Source organism: Ornithodoros turicata, unplaced genomic scaffold, assembly GCF_037126465.1.
Source record: "Ornithodoros turicata isolate Travis unplaced genomic scaffold, ASM3712646v1 Chromosome126, whole genome shotgun sequence".
NCBI classification, from domain to species: domain Eukaryota; kingdom Metazoa; phylum Arthropoda; class Arachnida; order Ixodida; family Argasidae; genus Ornithodoros; species Ornithodoros turicata.
In genome coordinates this window covers 308,087-328,874 of record NW_026999306.1, presented here as the reverse complement: position 1 = coordinate 328,874, position 20,788 = coordinate 308,087, and the positions used below count along the sequence as shown (strand labels likewise).

General features: G+C 44.9%; 1 protein-coding gene across 1 annotated transcript; it reads left to right on the top strand.

Moving 5' to 3' along the window:
- The first annotated feature begins 336 nt into the window (after positions 1 to 336).
- On the top strand, positions 337 to 18,349 carry LOC135372053 (uncharacterized). Its single transcript, XM_064605775.1, has 7 exons — positions 337 to 406; positions 502 to 545; positions 830 to 944; positions 6,450 to 6,590; positions 10,220 to 10,418; positions 14,183 to 14,314; positions 18,293 to 18,349. The coding sequence occupies exons 1-7, from the start codon at positions 396 to 398 to the stop codon at positions 18,347 to 18,349; spliced, it is 699 nt and encodes a 232-aa protein (XP_064461845.1). The 5' UTR covers positions 337 to 395.
- The last annotated feature ends 2,439 nt before the right edge of the window (positions 18,350 to 20,788 follow it).

Here is a 20,788-nt window from a genome sequence, read left to right as displayed (position 1 = left end):
TATTGCACTACAGCAAAGGAAAAGCGTATAAGACGTGTCTCTTCGGACTAACCTTACATTGAGAGTTTTACAATTATGTCACGGAAATCTACATGTGTATTCAATCAAGACATGTCACGAAACCGAAAATTGTGAGTACTAGATGGGTGCATCTTTAAAATAATTGCTAGATACTAACACTCGCGTGCTGGGACTAGCATATACTAAAAATCACTTTCTCTACTTTGCAGGAAACCGAAACTACACAGCTGTGGTTGGGTGTGCCCAAGCCAGTAGAAAGTGCAGTGATCGATCCCACATTCATATCAGTTGATGGTGAACTAGCACTTGAAAGGCTCAGGGCATTGTTTAACGGAAGTGCCACGGCCAGTCATCCAAACCCGCACATTGTGTATATGATCGCGAAGTAAGTGCAACCGGCACCCCGGATTTTACCAGTTTGCTTGTGGAGTGTGTAGGAACCCATGTACTAAACCTTTGTGCTTGTGCGCATTACTGCAGGGAGGCAAACATCATCGACTATACAGGCACGAAGGAATTTGCTGGTAGGTTAACATGAATATGGGTAATTAAGTTTTAAGAGTGTGTATCAGGGCCTTATGTATACTCCTAGCGCTACTGCGCATTGGTGGCCAATGAAAGTAGAAATTATATATTCTAATTTACTCATGATTTTCTCTGAAACTTGTCTGTCCTCCTCACAAGCGCCCTCCCTTCCATGTTAAGCCCTTCTAGTTTACTCAGACCTTCCATCCTTAACCTGTGTGATTCGCAATGTAACTCAAAATGCTGCGGAAGCGCATCGAGTACTGATGGATGCATGTCACAGTTCCAGGAATGGCTTTTCCTGGCGGAATCTGCACGGACTACAACGTGGGTATGGGATTGGACGATGCGAAGTATTACCTTGGCATAGAGCCTGCTGTACGTCTACTAGCACAGTTGTGAGTTCACTTTCATTCTGCTTTCAAGAAGACAGTCGAACGCCCATTAAGCTGCGGATTGTAAGTGAATAATGAAAGTCAAAGCTGGCAGAAAACGGTATACACTGAATCAGCAGCGTCAGTTGTTAAGGCTGAATCAACATTTACAGGAAGCAACAATATCTCGTGGTACCAGAAAGCAGGAGAGATTCAAACTTAGAAGAATTCGCTCTGCTGAGTTCTCAGGAGTGTTACATCACAATTTGCGTTCCCATAGTGTTTAAAAATGAAAGTGAAAATTGAAAATTACGAGCAACACCGTGTGGAAGTGGTCAGCAACTGCACATTTCTCGTCGGCGGAAAAACTACATTGCCAACAGGTGCTTAAAGAACCAAAGAAGTTGACTACATGTCGGATATGTAACCATCAGGGCCAGCAAGTCAACTAGATCACTGGCGCACAGATCACTGTTGTTTGACGAATTTGGAATGCCCCCCGATTTCGGCCCGAGCAGCATGACCTTACTTTTGCAAAGAAATATTAAGCGCCCTTTGTCTCATGACTAACTTGTTGCGCTGTGACATGACATCACAAAGTGGCAGTGGGAGCCGAAAGGGGAATCTGAAAGAAAACGAACTCAAAATCTGATCTCCAGAAAGTGAAAGGGCTTTCATATAATATAGAAGTCCACGTCGAACTCTTCCCAAAATGCGCCTTCATTCCGCGAGTAGGTTGTTTAGCACGTCACGATTAAAAAAATCATTCCAAAACATACATGCGTACAGTCGTGTATTGTGATGTAGATGTGCCCGACCTGGCCCAGTGGCGCGTACGCGCCTTCGACCTTTTTGATGGAGTACAGCTACGGCATTATTTGGCTTGACACCTGAGCGCGTGAAGATGGCGAGCAGATGTACTAGGGGGTGGGCGCGAGTCTGCACATATTGTAAGCTGCAAACTCACTGCTCACGCTCAGTGTGATGTTGTGACTGCGGTTTGATATTTCTGTTTTGTAAGCTGCGAAAGTTAGGATCAACGCGCGCATGCTTCATGCCTGTCACTTGTGTATTCTTGGGTAAGCAGCACAATCTCTCGATTTAAACTTGGAGAAAGAAAGCAGCAGTAGAGCTCTGCACGGCTCGGGTTTAAGGGAAAGCCCGGTACCGCCCAGCCCACGAGCCAGCTAATGCCTTTTTTATCCCACCTCGGCCGGGCTCGAGTTTGGCATTATGGGCATGGCCTCAACCGAAACCCGTACATTGCATAGCCTAGATCGGGCTAGAGCCTGTGTTACCACGGTGTAATTCATTAACCAACAACTTTTATAGGCCCCTACACTGGGCTGGACTAACTCTGGAACACTAGAAAATATTCGGCATTGGGCTGGGCCCAGTCTAGACATAGAATCGCCGGGCCAGGTTAATGAAAGGAAGGCCCGACTCGGGTCTGATCTGGGCAAAAGAATGCGGCCCCTGTAGTTTTCCAGTTTGCAGTGCCAATGACAGGATATCTTCGCCGGGACCTGTTAGACATTTTCTTTGACAGCTCATGTGTAACCTTCGTTAATTACTCACGACTGTTCTCAGTGGATAATTCTCTGATGGATACACTCCCCTGTCCAAAGAATGCTTGTTCGAACGTGGTCAAGGCCCATTAAATTGGTGGTCTTATGCGTCCCAAACAGCACACAATATTGGACCCACATTGACTGAGCATTGGTGATACTGGTCCTGTATGGGACTCCTTTTGCCAGAATTCCCCCATATCGGCTCAAACTTGGCAATATGGGCCACATATTGCCACATTTCAAAGTACGAGTATATGGGGAAAATATCGGCAACATGGGCCCATTTTGCCCGTGTGCACCCCATATTGACTGAAATGCAGAAAACGGGACGTACCCGTATTTGCACGTACCAAGCGCCCAATCCACGAGACATGATTGAACGTTGAAGCGTGAAATGCCCCACTAAATACGTAGTTACATCCAACAGCTTCCCGCAGATGATGCACATTGTTCAAACAGTCAACATATCTGACAATCCCACTATAACATGCACTGCAACTCAACAGCTCAACTTTTCACTTGCTGCAAACAGCCGCCATCTTGCTTCGCTTCAGCGAAATCACGCGTCCTATATCTAATGCGCATGTGCGACACTCGAATCTGACATCACTCAGGCTAGAATGTCCCTGGTTTCTCAATGATAATGGAAGCGGCAGGTATAGTAAAAAACACAATGTTATCAAACTATCGGCAATCTGGCCTTGCCAATAGTGGCTGCCCATATTGGACTGATATGGAGCCTGGTTGCACTCCCATATTAGTCCCACACTGGCAGCCCATCTTGGACCAATATCGGTAATCCTGGCAACCTGTGTGAAAGCCAATGTGCCAAAAGAAATGCAGAGGAAATTTTCTTGTGCTGTGCAAATGCAGGAGGAATCCAGAGCAAAGGCTCGGAGGTGATTTGAACTACACCAGGTGAAAAGGGGTTCAAAATTCATATGATTAATTGCGTGCTATTTGTGTACTGCAATCTGTGGACTGCGTGCACTGCGTGCTATTAGTGGATTTCTAGAATGCCTGATGGGTGTATTGGTCAGTGTGTACCTGAGTATGCCTTTTTCAAATGTATTCATATATTCATGCATTATATACGCATAGATACATGGACTTAATTTGTGTTGCTTTTGGGTGCGTGCTTTGTCACTTTTTTACTGGCGGAGACCTGACTTCTGTCATTTGGTCTTCTGCTTCAATCTCTTTTAAGTTTATCTTTAGTATATCTCCAATACTATACCTACTTCAGCATTAATATCATTGATGCAAATTACGCGTTGTTATACGTTACACACTTGTTGTATCGCACTGTCTCTAACTGCAATACCGAGATAGCATATCTCACCAGCAGATACTACTTTGCGTGCTTCCTGTCTCGAAGGTGCTGCTGAAGCCCCTCATGTGCAGTGTATTTGTTAACTAGTTAAATTTACAGGAAATTGTGACAAGTGTGTCATTTGTGCCCTTGCATGTTCTACAAAGCCATTCCAGTGGTCAGTTAGGTGCATTACTGTAAAGTGCTATATACAACGGCAAGGCATTGAAACTGTAAATGTACTTGTATTTTGACTGTTCAATCTGCTGAAAATGCCTAGTCGAGGCCTAGTACCTTGTCAGCCTTGTTGGCATTTTGTGCTGATGCCCCAATTGTAAAGCTGAAAGCTTTCAACTCAAAAGCCTTCAATGAAAGAAAAAATAAATGCCCACATTTGAGTTTTCAAAGAGGGAGAACCCTTCTTAGAAAATATTAATGCAGTAGTATAGGGTGTGGTCCATTTGATTTAATCCCCCACCAGTGCTTTGCCAGTGTCGCGTCTGGGCCGACTTCACTCGCGAATTGAATATTCTATTAGACGTGGTATTTGTCAACAAGGATTGAGATAGCTGGTGCCAATAGTAAATATTCTGCAAATTTTGACCCTAAGAAGCGCCAGAGTTAGATCTCATATTGGCATGCAAACAGTTTTTATGTCAGTTACTAAACATTGCAAACATGCCAGTCGGAAGATTCCAGTGGATGCCTGAATCGGAATTTTCGAGCTTGGATTTCATTAACTATCCTGAGGATGAGAAGTATGGCTACATTTACGTGTGTGACCTCGTCTACCCACCGAAACTACACCAGAACACCAGGTGTTTCCCACTAGCTCCCATCAAGCAAAAGGTTGAGGAGAGTTGGTTGTCAGAGTATCATTTCGCTCTAAAAGGGTAGTTGAATTACAAAGCTGCACCACAGGGTAAATTACTTCTCAGTTGTAATGATAAAAGAGAGGATGCAGAATATGTTGTGCATTATCACTTGCTGAGTCTATATTGCAGTTGGGTATGCGAGTGAGCAAAATTCATAGAGTGTTAAAATTTCGTCAGACTACAGTTTTTGTTTTCTACATTGAAATGAACATGAAGCAACGCATTGCAGCACAAACAGACTTTGAGAAGCAGATGTATAAGATGAACTGTAAATCCTTGTATGGCCGTTGTTTACTTTCCCCCACGCGATTTAGATGACTTAAGATAGCATTCACCAAAGATGAGGTAGAAAGATATAGCTCGTGAAACGATTGCACACGATTTGCATTCGATTGCAATTTTCTCAGAGAATTGTGTGTTTTATGAGATGAACAAAGTATTTTAAAATATAGCTTTCTATTACAGATTGTTTTTTGTATTGTAGATTATTCTAAGTTGATAATGTATGAATTTGTAAGTATTTGTATCAATGTATGATAATACCAATTCTATCATTGGTGTGTTTCATACGTCAGATTATGAAGATGAAATTAAAAAGATTGCAGATGGTGATTCTCGCTCTTTCATTCTATCTCACTGAGCATCCACATTAGAGCAATAAAGGGGCATTGTTCTCCTTCAAGGATGAGACAGAAGGTGGGATAATTGATGAGGTGGTTGCTCTGGAGGCAAAAATGTATTCCGTCTGATTGAGTGATGATAGACAAATTGCTAGAGCAAAACGTGTCAAGAAAGGTACTGCACGTAAGGAATTGCATTATGGTGTATATAAAGATGTTTTGTTTAACAGTGTGAAGGTAATTCATCTCGCAAATGACCATATGTTGTAAGCGCAAATGCATGTATACTGTGGAGACAACTAAGCTCGCCCTCATGCCTCTTGAATGCCATTGAGTCATACCCATATGAAAGCTGTGAAATTGGTAATGAGTAAGTGTATTGAGGCTTTGTATGTATTTGTCCTTCTATATGTGTTCCAGCCTCAGAACATCAATTGTCTCATTTGGTAATTTTGCGTATGACTCCTCTTTGCATGCATATGCATGCTATAAGTGTATGGGTAGCCTTCCACCCCAGGCGCCACCCTGCACACAGGAAAAAAAAGAATTGCAAGAGAAGTCTGCCCAGGTGTAAAAAATGTGCGAGAGTAAGCGCACGGGTAGCCCTCCGCCCACTTGTAAGCACGTGGACAGCTCTCTGCCCACACACCAGCCAGCGCTGGTGCGTTAAAAAAATTCGCGAGCGACGCTGGCGCAGCCCTGGTGACAGATGGAATCAAATGGACCACACCCTACACCACTCAGCACTTCATCCCCCCGTCCCTCTTAATGCCCATGTGAAGATGCTAAGATTTTCATATGCGTTTCATGTCGATAGGCATTGTGGTAGCCGTGCTCTATCTCGTGTTATGGCTAATTTTAATAACATTTCTCGTGAGTGCGATTTGGACATCTTTGGGACTTTAGATCTCTTTTCTTTACAATTACGACACTAGTATGATTTGCTCTTGACTTTAACATCTCGTGATTCCTCACTTACTATTATTTCAGACTCTCCATTTCACTACTTTACTAGTCTATGTTTTGTCGTTGGTTGTGTTTCAATTTGGCGTGCATCATCATCTGGGCAACTGCTGTACATGGGCACCATAAAAATACCTATAGATAAATAAATAAAATCAATAAGGTTTGTTTTCTAAACGTTTCTACAGGCTAGGAGCTCCCTGGGACAACGACACTCTGCCTGGGTGTCAATGGAAAGACAGCTACATCATGGGAAATTACCTGAACTTAACTAAAAATGCGTACAAATTTTCGGAGTGCAGCAAGAAGGGGATAAGGGACACTTTACGGTGAGCATGATTTCCTACAATAACTGAAACTGGTAGGAGATGTAATAAAGGCGATACAGTGAACCCCTGTTCATGTGACCCCCATTAATCAGGCATACCCGCTTTATGACCGTTCTTCTCGGCTACCGTTCAGTTCCACCGACATGTAAACCCCTTGTGAATATGGCAATCCGTTTATTCGACAATGACCAAGATTTCTGTCACAAGTAGGGCCAAAGACAGGCATTATTTCATCGTTATTATGACAGGTAGCATGGAGGCCTACCCTCATGGTACCAGGAGAGGCCACCACGCACCTGGCACAGAGTTTGACATGCACTAAAGTTCGGCGTCAAGGCTTGGGATGACCACTGAAAATGATGGCCTCGGACGGAATTATACTCATATCGCGTTTCGAACAACTGGAGTGTTTACAAAGGCGGTGACCACAGGATCAGGTCGCGCTATTCCCCTGTCGTCAGGCAGTCCGGCAATTCTGTGATTCTTTTAGCGCCTGCCACCGTGCCCTGAGATACACTCATCATATATCCCCTGAAATTGTCGAACTTCCTCGATTTGACCATCCTTCCAACCCTCTGCCACTTGCAGACTAACATCCTCTATAAGGGCACTGTCTCTCCCAGAACTTGGACAAAGGACATTGCTAAAGTATTCACAATGGTTGGTGGTGTCGTACATTTACAAAAATTAATTACTGAAAATTGTAATTTAAAATCTGCTAACGATGTCTGCTTGGCATCGCTAGGAGATTTTTGACAAAATAAATCATAATTATAGTCAGTGAGAACATAATTTAAGTCATACACATGACCCTGTCCCCACACAAGAATCGCTCCGCGCGCGCGAATGTAGTGCGGCGCGGTCAAGTGGGGACTGGGGGGGGGGAGAGAGACGGCACTACATCGCGAAGCCGGGGCTTAGTGCAAAGGCTTGTAGCCAATCGCCGGAGCGTTCCACGGATGAGTAGGTGGTCCCAGCTGTAGGACTTAAGTTGACACCGACTATGCGTGGGCTTTTGTTGTTCGTAGTGGTTGGTCCGGTCCGCTGTAGGTGCGCTTCTCGTCAATAGAGAGTTTTAGTGCATCACTTTTGGGTACGCAAGAAACAGCGGGTGCTCTGCGCAATGGGTGCAAAGGCGATAGCGGACGATAGATTACTACTCATCAATATGACAATTCGCTTTGTGACCAAAATCAACGGGAATGCAGTGGTCATATTAACGTTCACCGTATTGGGTGTTGAGGCTTGCATATTGTTTTTGTAATGTTATTCTTTAAATAAATGCGGTCAGCCGGAAGCTTTTAACGTGAATACGCGGTATGAATGGAGGGAGAACAGATGGTGGTTTGAGTCAACTTCTACATAATTTCAATATCACGATACTACTTTTATTCGAATTACTTTTCTTCGAGAATACTAGATAGTATTCGATGGTACGAGAAGTAGACGTACATATTAGAATGGTACAAGCGAGCTGGTGAACTGTAGAAAGGGGTAAAATTTCCTTGAGCATGATGGAAATTGATGTTCTGGGACTGGAACACAGAACAAGGGCAAACACACAAAGCCTCAATTGCCTAAGAACAATGAATGAAGAAGGAAGAAAGTCACTGAACTGCCTGAGCTTTTCAGTGACTTCCTTCCGCCTTCTTCATTTACTTGAGTTCGAGGAACACGCAAGACAAATAGGACAACACATTGTACACTGATCTTCAGTGTAAGCGTGTGATCTAGAAAAGATCTGCCCAGAGTCGCACACGTCGTCGTTCGTGTCGTTCAAAATCTATGTCGAACGTGTACTTCGTGAGAAAACGGGTGGAAAAAGCACCATGGTCGACAAGAGAAGCTTGAGAAGGAGCTTGGAGTGTTGAGGAAGCTGTAACAATCATCGGTTCTACAATCTGAACCTGGTCCCGTCTGGCTACCATGCAGAGAGTAAAACATTGCCATTATGTGATCCCTTATATATAGGGTACCACCATAAAGATCAAGTGGCACAGACCGACCTCTTAGTTGCGAGGATTTCCAAAGGTACACGTTTCTTTTTTTCGCTCTGCTTTACGCTTTGCCTCCACTCTCACCAGCGGCGTAGCGTGGGCTCCTAGCGTCCGTGTTAAAACGAATATCGCGCCCCAGACACGACACGTAGGAGAAATGCATCAAAATCGCCCCTCCCCCTCCCATCCAGTAGAAGGGGCTTCATGGTCTTTGGGCTTCGGTTACTTCAGTTTGAGAAAATGCGCTGCTGGCTCAGCGCACACATTACTCCCAATGCACACAGGATGCAATTTTACGCCGGTGTGCTATACCAAACCCCGCTTCAATCTTCTCAGTGTTTGGGGCGCCCAGAAAATCGTTCCAAGAGCGCCCAATATTAAGAAAATGAGAATTGTTCTTTTTTGTAACAAGTTGTTACAACACTGTAGCAAGTGTACTTTCTGCCACAGAAATAGCCCGATATTCGCTGCGTGTAACTGTTCTCCAGTTACCTCTGCTCATATAAATTTTGGCGCTTGCGGTGCCAGATTTTTACGCATCCATTACACCCATGTATACAGGGTGTCCACGCTAAGCGTGAGCAGATTTTTGAAAAATATATCAATCACTTTTTCCGAGATGAAATCAATTGCAATATAGCATATGCTGAAGGGCACTCCCTAGGGGGGCATTAACAGACTCCTAAGGCAATGTCTTAATTAACTTTCAATAATTAACTTTTTAATTATAAAAGCTACGAAGTTGCTCCAATGAGAACATCTGATCTCTTTGGCCACCAGATACCAAAGCCGTTTTCAGAACAAAAATCTGTTCGATAGGTCGTCCGCAAAAAATTCGTGAAGGAACGCCATTTTTTTCTTTATTTTATTCATTGCGCATCTCTAGAGACGCCTCTTTCCTTCGCTCCCAATACGAGAAGATGAAGGAGCACACTATCGCCTCTTGCGTCCTGGAAAAAGATTAAAAGAAAACAGAAAATGCAGCCCAAGGTAAGGGCAGTCGCGATAGAGTCACCCGATAGATTTGTGTTTTTGTTTTGTTTCCGCAGGTTTAAGCTAATCTTCGACGCATGAGGCGGCACTGTGCTCTTTCACTCTCTCACACTGGGGGTAAAGGAAAGCCGCTTCTTTGAAGATGCGCAATAAGCCAAATAAAGAAAAAATGGCGTTTTTTCACGAATTTTTTGCGGACCATCTACCGAACGGATTTTTGTTCTGAAAACGGTTTTGGTATCTGGTGACCGAAGAGATCAGATGTTCTCATTGGAGCAACTTAGTAGCTTTTATAATTAAAAAGTTAATTATTGAAAGTTAATTAAGACATTGCCTTAGGAGTCTGTTAGTGCCCCACTAGGGAGTGCCCTTCAGCATATGCTATATTGCCATTGATTTCATCTCGAAAAAAGTGATTGATATATTTTTAAAAAATATGTTCACACTTAGCGTGGACACCTTGTATACTTGGAATGCATGCGAGCATACATGCAAATACTCATATTTAAATCTATCCGGCATACCTTTGGGCGAAGTACCGCAAACCTTTAAGTGCAACATGCTCGGTTTGCTATTAAACCATGGGTTTCGTTTTCAGATAGTGGACATCGAAGTCTTATGATCATCTTTGGCTTTCAGAGAACGCTTGCGCACAAGCATGAAGCGGAAGGCAAATGAGTCACTCAGTGAGAGCGAAATTGGTGAGGCCGGCTGCTTTGAGTCGCCTTATAGCTCCATGGAAGCCGTCAGTGACAAATTACCTGGGCAGATAATCAACGAGAACGAGTTCTGCAGATATGTCATGCCAAAACCGCAGGGCTCCGTCCAGCTTTGTGGCGTAAGCAACAGTTATGTTTACAATAGAGCTTTGATTGTGTTTAAGTGGCACAAAGGACAAATAATTCTCGCGTTGCTCTGTCACAGTGACACGCTCTACTAAATCTAAAAATCATGATTCCAACCTGCATCTTGGATGGAGGTTGCACTCGATTCTTTCCCCCCACGAGATCACATGGATGTCCTGTTTCCAAGCGACAAGGAAAGCCACGACTGTCCATGCCCTTCCTGGTGTAGAGTACTCGGTAGTGTTCATGCACAGACAACTTCGATAAGCAGTATCTTTATTTGAATTCACATGCGTCGTACCGCTCCTGGTGGCTTATCCAGTCCCGAATGCATCGCACCGTGAGTACGGCAATAACACCGCGAGGGAACGCTTCAATCGCACGAGGGCATTCATGCATGAAACCGTACATGTCCTCCATGCATAATGCTAAACCCCAAGACTATGGAAAACGAATGGACAAACACAACACGAAGTCTCAAACGCAGCTCTTTGTCTGTCCATTCGTGTTTCCTAGTCTAGGGGTTTTACATTATGCATCATCTTCACCAGCTCGCTTGCTTCCTAGCCATTCTTTGGTGTCCTCCATGTTCGCTTCGAGGCGAGCATCCCTCAGGGAGCATACAAGGAGCTCGCTAGCTGACTTTGCTGGCGCGCGCCCTTAGGGCACCCCTTACAGATACGAGCGCTCTGGGAAACGAAATTATCCTCCCTCAGGACTAGCGCTTACATAGGGAGCCCTCAGGGTTGGTTGGTGATACGGCCCTTAACCTCTGAACGTCTGAACTTTCTGCCTCCCCGAAGAGGACACCACCTGTTCTGACACCATTCGCCAATAGCATCATCATTAAATCTTTAAAGTGTTAATGGCTTGGCTTACCACCAATTGTGCGAAGCAGACCAGATGCTGGTGCTCCGGTGGGTCCCAGCCCACTGTGGTGTCGTCAGAAATGAGCAGGCCGACAACGCCGCAGAAGCAGCTCTCTCGAATCAGAAGCCGACCAGTATTGTACTGCTGAGAGGAGATCGTCGTTCCATTCTGCGATGCCTCGAGGCACCCCTGGCTTCCCCCCGTGCGAGTACAGCATTCCGATGATCACAAACGTAACCCCAAGGAATTGTTGGCCGCGTCTTAGATTCAAATTATTATCATGTGACATCTGTGAGAAGCTTAAAAGACGAAACAGAGCTGGTCCCAGGCACATGTCAAAATTAATCAAAGGGAATGTATCAGAAGGACCAGCATGGAAAACAGAGGGATATTATCGGACTTTCCCAGGCTGGAGTGTCCCAGCGTGCCATTGCTCAGCGAATCGGCTGTTGTCTACCTTCGGTCAACCGCGTCGTTCAAGCACACAAAGACGAAAATCGAATTGAAAATGCTCCCCGAAGCGGTAGGCCATCTTCGACCACGGCCGAGGCTGACAGAGCCATTATAGGGGCCACCTGCGCGGATCCCTTTTCGACGGCGGTGGATATAAAGCGGGAGCTCGGGCTGAGCGTGTCTGCAAAGGCTCTAATGCGACGACTCAAGTTTCTGGGTCTGGAGTCCGGCGTCGCCGCGCAGAAGCCGCTGCTCACTGCGGATCACACGGCAGCTATATTACAGTTCGCCATTCGACACCAACACTGGGACATCGCGGAGTGGGGAATCGTCGTGCTTAGTGACGAAGCGGCGTTTAGCACTCGATGGTCCCAAACAAGACGGGTGTGACGGCCCCCGAAGTCCAGGTATATAATCTTTCTTTACTCTCATAGAGAACTTAGCCCCCTTTTGTAACACTGCCTATTTTGTCACAAAGGTACATGCCCCAGTGCGTGTACCGGGTGCTATCCAGTGGCCGCCAGACCGTTACCGTATGGCGCTGCCTATCCTACCACGGGCTCGGGCCACTTGTGCGCCTTGATGAGCGCTTCAACTGTACGCTCTACACTGAAGTCATCGAGAGCTCCCTGCTGCCGTACGTGCTTGACGGACCTTTTCCCGACGGCTGTTTTCTTTATCAGAACAACTGCAGCTCTATTCACGCGTCCAATAAAACCTAGGACCGCCCGGAGAACTTGTGCATCCAGCAGCTCCCCTAGCCTGCGAAAATCCCCGATTTAAACATAATAGAAAATATATGGGCCATCCTCAAGTACCGCATAATGAGTCTGCGCAGACCCATCAGAAGCAAGGACTCATTGTGGGAAACGGTATTAACGGAATGGACAGATCTCCGGAGTGGTATCGACGGATGGCTGTCGTCATTGCGGCAGACGGCGCCGCAACAAAATACTAGGCGATTGTGAAAGGGGTAGCCCTGGCTCTGCTGTTTTTCTGTTCAGCAAGTGCACCGAATTTTCTTTTCATTTGAGATTTTATTCTCATTCTTTTCATTTTGCAATCAAAGCTGATTGTGAACTGAAAGCTCCCTAGCATCTGCAACATTTTCCCTTGCGAGACAGATGAATAACACTCAATTTTCCCAACACGCTCAATACCAAAACTGCCGCAGTACGTCGCTTCCACCACGGCAGCCTACCGCCACCCCTCCGAACGAGTGAGCTTTGCCGCTTCCGACTGCCGCTAGGGTGTCGTCCCGAGGAAAAAATAAGCTACTCGCGTGTTCCGTAGACTTTTGTCCCACCCTGTACTCTGCATTGGGTGCAGTCTGGTGAGATCTATCACGAAAGAGCGCAGGAACGTGAGGCCTACGAGAGCATTGAGCAGAAATCGTCGGAGCAATGTTTCCAGTGGTTCAGAGGCGTCCTTCAAGGTATTCTGTATGTAATGTGCGGATCCATCCTACGGAGCAGATTTCTTCTCTTTTCTTTTCTCATCAAAGCGGAACAACGGGCCCCAGGCAGCACAATGTACTGAAAGTCAAGTGAAATAGGGGTGGACGGGTAGGTGGAAGGCCTTGAACAGACTCGTGAAACAACAAAGTTGATAAGACACATACCGTCCACCCCTATTGCAGTCGACTTTCAGTACATTGTGCTGCTTGGGGCTACTTGTTCGAGACTTAGCGTGGTTTGTGTGGGTGTCGTGTTATCTGCTCTGAGATAATTATAATCGTGCACTGGCGACCTGGTGTATCTGAACTGAGAGCGCAAGAAACACAGACAAAGAACGGAGAAACAGACAGGACGGGCGCTAACTTCTGACTACGTTTATTGAAGAAATGAGCAAAAACAAAAAAAAAAAAAGAAGAAGAAACCACCTTCATAGCAAACGTGTCACCGTTCTGAGCACACCGGTTCTGAAGAAGATCAGTTCCTTATCGGTTAAACATACAGAAGGTGTGCTTACGCACGCATCTTGATGGTTACTTATCTTTTCTGCTTCTATTATTTCCCTTCTTAGTTTAGTCTTGTTTCTTGCGATGATATGGCTATCTCAATAGATAGGTTCACATCCATGAGTGTTGCACTGATAAGCCAACCACCCCTCTTTTTTCTTGTTCTTCACATGGTTTCGGTGCTCACGCAAACGATCAAGCCACCTGATGTAGGTACGGGGTAGCGTTTAGAGTTACGAAACGAACCTTCACGGTCTTTGTGGAGGTACGCTATAGACCTCCAGGTGTCGCGCGTGGACCACGGAAGACTGGCAAGTTGTACGCCAGGGTCTACCCAATAAAAGACTGCAGAAGACAGAGCGACTATAGCTGTGAATATGGCTGCTTACCGTATCTCACGGAAGTCTTGTGCTTGTATTTACGCATTTGTGTACTTGCTCGACCACTGATACTTTCTTACTTCCATCTTCACAGGGGGACTTTAGAAGTAGGCAGTGGACGTACAACGAGTGCTTGACTCGTTGCTGTGACGTAAGCGGCTGGATTGCGAATCTGCAAATTCCCTATAGGTCGCTGGACGGGTTCCGTTGCTACAGGAGTACGAAGGTGATCTCATAGTTGTTTGCTCTGACTGTAACGTCCGTTTGCTCCAAAAAATGCTGTAGTCTATTCAGAATCATTCCTGTACGAGAGTTGGAGGTAACTCGTTACAACTAACCCGTTACTGCAATTATGTTGCTTTTTTTGGTAACTTGTAACCTAACTCGGTACTTTTGCGCCGCGGTAACTTTCAGAAGAACTCGTTTCTTTTTCAGGTACATTTGCCAAAGTGACCTAAGCAAAATTCCAAGTTGCTTTTATTTCGCAATTCACTCACGTGCACTTATTTGCCTGCTCCGTTTCTTTCATGGCATTTTCTGCCACAAGACGTGATATTCAATCTATGACAGTATCCTTTTGAGGAAGTAAGTACCGCAGCCATTGAAATAATGCTCAAACAACAGCGAGTAACATGCAAAGTTCGAATTGTTGGACATAAACGAAAACTACCTAAGCGTGTAGTTGTGCAGGTGGAACTCAACTGCTCACGCGCGCTGCACCTGTGGAGCGCTATTTGGTGTCCGACGTAACTTGGAAGTAACTCGTTCTTTTTTTTAAGTAACTTCGTAACTGCGAGTTATATTTCGGGCTGGAGAACTTCGTTCTTATTAACTCAGTCACATTTTTCACACGGTAACTGAACTCGTAACGAGTTCTTTTTGACAGGTAACTTCTCTATCTATGTCGAGTGCTATGGTACCTTGCCAATTTATATGAAATTTATATAAAAATATATGAAACAATAGGAACAATCCGGGGTAGTTTGTATAGGTTCATGATGGCGAATAAAAGCAATAAGACAAGGACATATAGGCAGAAGTAGAGACGAGGACTGCTGACTCTCAACTGATGTTTAATATAAATCTATGAAAATTAGAAGGACAAATTCTTTAAGTTTACGGTACGAGCGATGAAACAATATCATTAATTGGAACACAGCTGACATACTCCTCTGTATACAGAGTTTCATTCAAAGTTCCTGCATCGTGGAAGATGTGAAATTCACATAGTGATCTTGGAGCCTGTTCCCCCATGTTACATAAAGGGAGAACCTAGTGCCTATTCTTGGGTTTTGATGAACGCGCGTGGCATGCAAGGGAGTTGAATTACGGTATTAGAAATATAAACGCAAAAACTGAATGTAGGAAATCCGGCGAAAGAATGAAGAGAAGTCGTAATTTTGCTCTTGAACCCTTCCTTCCTGAAGAAAGTTGAAACGGAGTACCGCTGGAAGTATTAGCAGTACAGCAATATTAAGGTGATAGCTGTATGAGGGAGCTTTTGTGAAGGTCACGGCCTCGTGGTTCGTAACGTTTCATTAGGGGCGCCATTGGTGGACGCAGCAGGAAATCGGAAAGCAGACAAACAAGAAGAAAAGCGAAAGCTGTGCGGGGTGCGAGCGCAATCGGTGTATCAGACACCATGGGGCGACCACGGAGATCGCAGATATCGAGTCCAGGACTCGACGCCCTGCTGCAACACGCGACCGGCGTCGCACGTTGAGCGAGCAAGCAGTTCACCGTGCATCGGTTCACAAAGACAACCTGACCCACGCTGGGGGAAGGCAAAACGGTGGCAGCAAGACGAAGCCCAGAAGGTCCAAAAGATCAAGAACGCGTATCCGAGGCAAAGGAATAATTACGCGAGCAGGAATCCGTGGCCAAGAGACGTAAACGGTCCCAGACGTGTGTACTTGAAACGAGAGCGCGGTCATCGAAGTTCTGGGGAGAACTTCCTGAACAACGAGTTCAGACATGTTTGTGGCGTTTGCGATAGGCAACCGTCGCTGTCCTTACGAAACCCAAAAGTTGTTAACGTTGCAAGATGAAAGCCACTGAAAGGCTTAGCAAGCTGTAGGACACGAACCCACATCTTCTGGATTACCGGTCCAGGGCTCTACCAATTGAGTGCTCTACCATTTGGCTTTGAATGCATTTGTCTTTTCTATGTTGTTCCAGCCTCAGAACATAAGTTCTCTCATGTACAACAGTTGTGTTCGAGGAGAACACAGTCGTAAGTCATATCTCGCCCATATCTAGCGTGGGCGATACAGCTATATCGCAGTGATCTTGATCGGCGCAATTTTGCATGATGCGCACACCCGCCCCCTGTTTTCCTTTTCTACTTGCAACGCAGCTGTTAATCTCGTCAAGCTCATGTCCCGTACTTTGCATCGCCGAGACCCCTCTTTCTTCCTTATTTTTCTCTTCTCTTCTTTAAGTTCATTTTACTTGCGAGATGAAGACGAGGGAAAATAATAATGGTAGCTTCGTCGGCCGGATTGAACCCGCGATCTCCAGTTCAGCAGACCAACACGTTACAGACTGCTCTACCGAGACAGGCTATCAAGAAGCAATGAGAAAACGCAGCGAGACGCAGATCGCTCATTTCCATGATTTTTTTTACGCCATTCGTTTACGCCATTCTGTCATTGCTCATTTCGGACAGTCACGATGGCTGTCACGTCAGCGGTACAGGAAAGTGTGTTGTACACTTGCGATGTACACGGTGTTGTACACTTTGGAGTGCGCTATTTCTATGCATAAAAAAATAGGCTGTTTCATTGCTGTGGGTGACTATCAGGGATGGACAGTATTTAGAGACACTGTAACTAAAATGGTATTTGAAATAAGAATAAATGTATTTGTCTTTTTTATTTAGTAACATATTGGAAAAAAATGTATTTATATTTAAATACCAATTTTTGGTATTCATTTCTGTAAGTAGTTTATAAACGCTCCAAAGTATGCAAGATATTGACTCATATCTCAAATTTACCCCGCATTTGACCTTTCAATAAAAAGGGCTAAGCATAATTTCGAGAACCGCGCAGCTATGACGTGTTTTCAGAAGCACGCACATGCGACATAATTTAGATGGCGAGATTCTTTTTTTTTTTTTTTGCTATTGTCGCGGACAACAACAGGGACTACCCGACTGCCTTGTTGTAAGAAGAATGTTGACCGGCATCTGTGTAGCGGTGTCCTCTTTTGCGGGGCTTAATCGCTCCACCGTCGTTACAAGCTAACGAATGGCAAGTAATTCAAAAAGGCGAGCGGGAAATTCAAAAAGATAGGCACGTGACACATTGCGCGTGACATATACCACGCCCTTCACGTATCGCGAGAAGAGCTCTGTGTACGTGTTTTATCACGTGTCCTTCTCGACGAGTGCCCCGCTCCTCGTTAGCTCGTAACGCGTGCAAGCGATTAAGCCCCGCAGGGCTTAATCGTTGGGTTAATGGGGCTTAATCGTTCGATGACGACAAAAAAGAAAAAGTCACATATTTCTTGCTAAAGTTGCAATCTTCTGAGCAACGCATATTTTATCACCATACCTCTCACACTGAAAGTGAGTATATAATACATTAGCATAATGATACGGAGAATTGTGGAATTATTACACGTGTGATAATTGCACAATTTTCGGTTTCATTATTCTCATATATTATATACTCACTTTCAGTGTGAGAGGAGTGGTAGTAAAATATGCGTTGCTCAGAAGATTGGAACTTTAGCAAGAAGTGTGTGGCTTTTTCTTTTTTGTCGTCATCGAACGATTAAGCCCTGTGGGGCTTAATCGCTTGCACGCCTTACGAGCTAACGAGGAGCGGGGCATTCGTCGAGAAGGACACGTGATAAAACACGTGGTTTGTTAGGATTATTAGTTTAAGTTGTATGGTTTGTAGGGCACTTTGTTAGGTATCTTTACACTGGGTTGTTGACGTAATGTTCATGCTGTGCCTGGAGAAGTTTGTTAGCCAAGTCAGAATGTGCCAAGTCAGTTTATCAGTCAGGATAATAAGCCAGGACAAGTCAGGATAATAAACTGACTTGGCACATTCTGACATACGTCAACATCCCCGAGTAAAGACACCTCACAAAGTGCCCTAGAAACGATACAACTTAAACTAATAACCCTAACACACCAGATCATCTCTAACCTTTCTCTTCTCCAGTGCAACGTGTACCCTTTCTATTTCAGGTTTGCTATGCGGGAGCTTGTGTGGACGCTGGAACAGACGTTGACAGCTACTGGTAGAATAAAGATTTGCCGTGCTACAGCAATTATTTTTCTGTTACTTGTGTTTTATTTACGAGTATTTTTGTTTCGCATCTTAAAAATAAAGTTGGTTGTGTGCAACACTGCGTTCGTTGAATGCTGAATACAAGGGCCCTATTCTGTTGAAAGATAATCTACCTTGATTACTGTACGTCAAGTTCAGGGCACTGCATGACGCTCCGTCGACGTTGCTAGAGTAGACTACGTCAACTTCCGTGTTCCGTGCGAGGCTATTGATCAGTAATGCAACTACTCTATTTGGCGGGATAGTGACAAAAGCTATGCTGCCCGTGCGCTAATTTTGTGGGCTTGCTATTCGTGCCCTAGGCTTTGTTGTGTGCTAAAATACCAATATAAGTACCTTTAGTGTTAGGAGGCGTCGCTACAAACTAACATGGGCAATGTAAGTTATGTTTGAATTGGTTAGCGCAGGCACTTTCTGACTCGTCCAATAGGAATGCCTTTAGAATGTGGTTTTCGGTTTCCTTCAAAATCCAATAGAGGTCATTACCATTGGGAACATCATTCTTACATCAGCTGACACCTGTGAGGTTACTTTTAACGGTGAGAAGTAATAGACCATAGAAGCATGATTACGTCGAAGCAATGGTCAAAATGGCATCAGCGTTAATTACAACACAGGGATTGAATGAGTCGTGTATATTGTTCGGGTTTCACTGACTTGTTGATGTTTATTGATGATATTATGTTTATCACTATAAATATCCACCAAGTGTGTGTGAGTGTGTCTGTATCGTACCTGATGAAGGAAGGACAGACTATTCCAAACCTTGTGTTGTGAAACTATTTGAATGTTTCAGTCTGTTTCTGTCAGTGAGAAGTGTGGCGATGCACCGTACGTCCTGCATTTCTCAAACAGTTCTAATAGTGGAGATCTGAATTTGATGTACTTCTGGTGTCGTGAAGCAGAGGGCGCGGCCCTGCAACGTAGATGAGCGTTTAGCAACAGCAGGCTATGTACCATTGAAAACTGTTTACTCAACAGCCGGTTCCACCAGTGGTCAAGATATTGTCATATCATGCTCCTGCGTGCAGGAATGCAGAAGTTAAAATGTTAAACAAATCAAGAGCTTGACTCACCTGTGAGCGTGAGTGTGTATAGACAATAGGTGTTGAAATCAGTAGTAAGTGATGGATACTCGAAGCCCACAACTCTACAAGGCTGCTGGACACGTTTAATTAGCAATTAGAGCTCATTGGGAACCCCCCAGTAAACAGCATCATCCAAAGAGCCATCACACTAATTGGGGAGCATCTAACTGGTGTCCAGACCACCCTGTGTCTTGTGGGCAACGAGTGTTCATAAAAATGAAAAAATACATACAAATAGAGTGGAGGGAAGGAGTTTAGTTGAAGATAAATGACGCCATTGAAGAAAGCGGTCCGGAACGGCCGCTTACCATCGCTGGGCGACGGAGCACACAGGCAGGTTGCAAAGCATCCTGTGACGTCATCATGACATGTCTTAGCAGGGTAGGACAGCTCTGGACATGCAAGGCGAAAAACACTCATAATACAGAGGAATGCAAACTGCTCTGAAAGCAAGAGTAAATATGCTAACCATCAATAGCTAACAACAAAAAGAATCAGGCACAGAAGCAAAACAGCCCACCACAACAGCAGCCACGGGGAGCGCAGGAGGATGCGACTGCTCCTCCGACAGCCAGGCACAGAACTGTCTCGTAATGCTGTTTCTCCTTTATAAAGTCACGGATCTGCTCATTCGTAGCGGTTATTTTCTTAACTAATTTCATGACAAAATTATTAAGAGTCACGCCAGCGCTACTCTGATAGTCAAGGCAGCTTTAGCGGAAGATAGAAAATGGCGGGGATGCCCGGACAACAGCAACCAGTGGCCGACATGCACGGTCATGAAATCGTAAACAAAGCGGGGACAAAGTTATCACTTGCAAAAGAATCAGTTAGACAACAAATCAGTCCACCACAACGGCAGTGACGAAGAGCGGAGAACGACGCGTCCATGCCATCCGACAGCCAGGCATAGAACTGAATCGTAATGCTTTTTCCTCCTCTATAAAAACGCATGTGTTCCTCTTGCGGTTACTCTTTCTTCTTTCTTTCTTTTATTGCTCTCAAACAACGAAAAACAACATACAATAATAAACAGGACTGCGAGGGCAAGCCCTGTGATGCAGTCCAGGCAGGAACACAATTCAATGAAACACACTGGGCGAGGAGCACTGTCATGAGTACAGTTGGAAACTAGGATACAAAAAAAAATACATTAACACATCCGAGTCGATGGGGAGAGTGAGGGAAGACAAAGACAGGAAAAATGACAATAACATGTTGCGATCTATTGAGATGAGCGGAAGTAGTATTTAATACTGCGCTTAAAAGCGGTGGAGTTGGTAATTGTGCGCAAGTTTCGGGGCA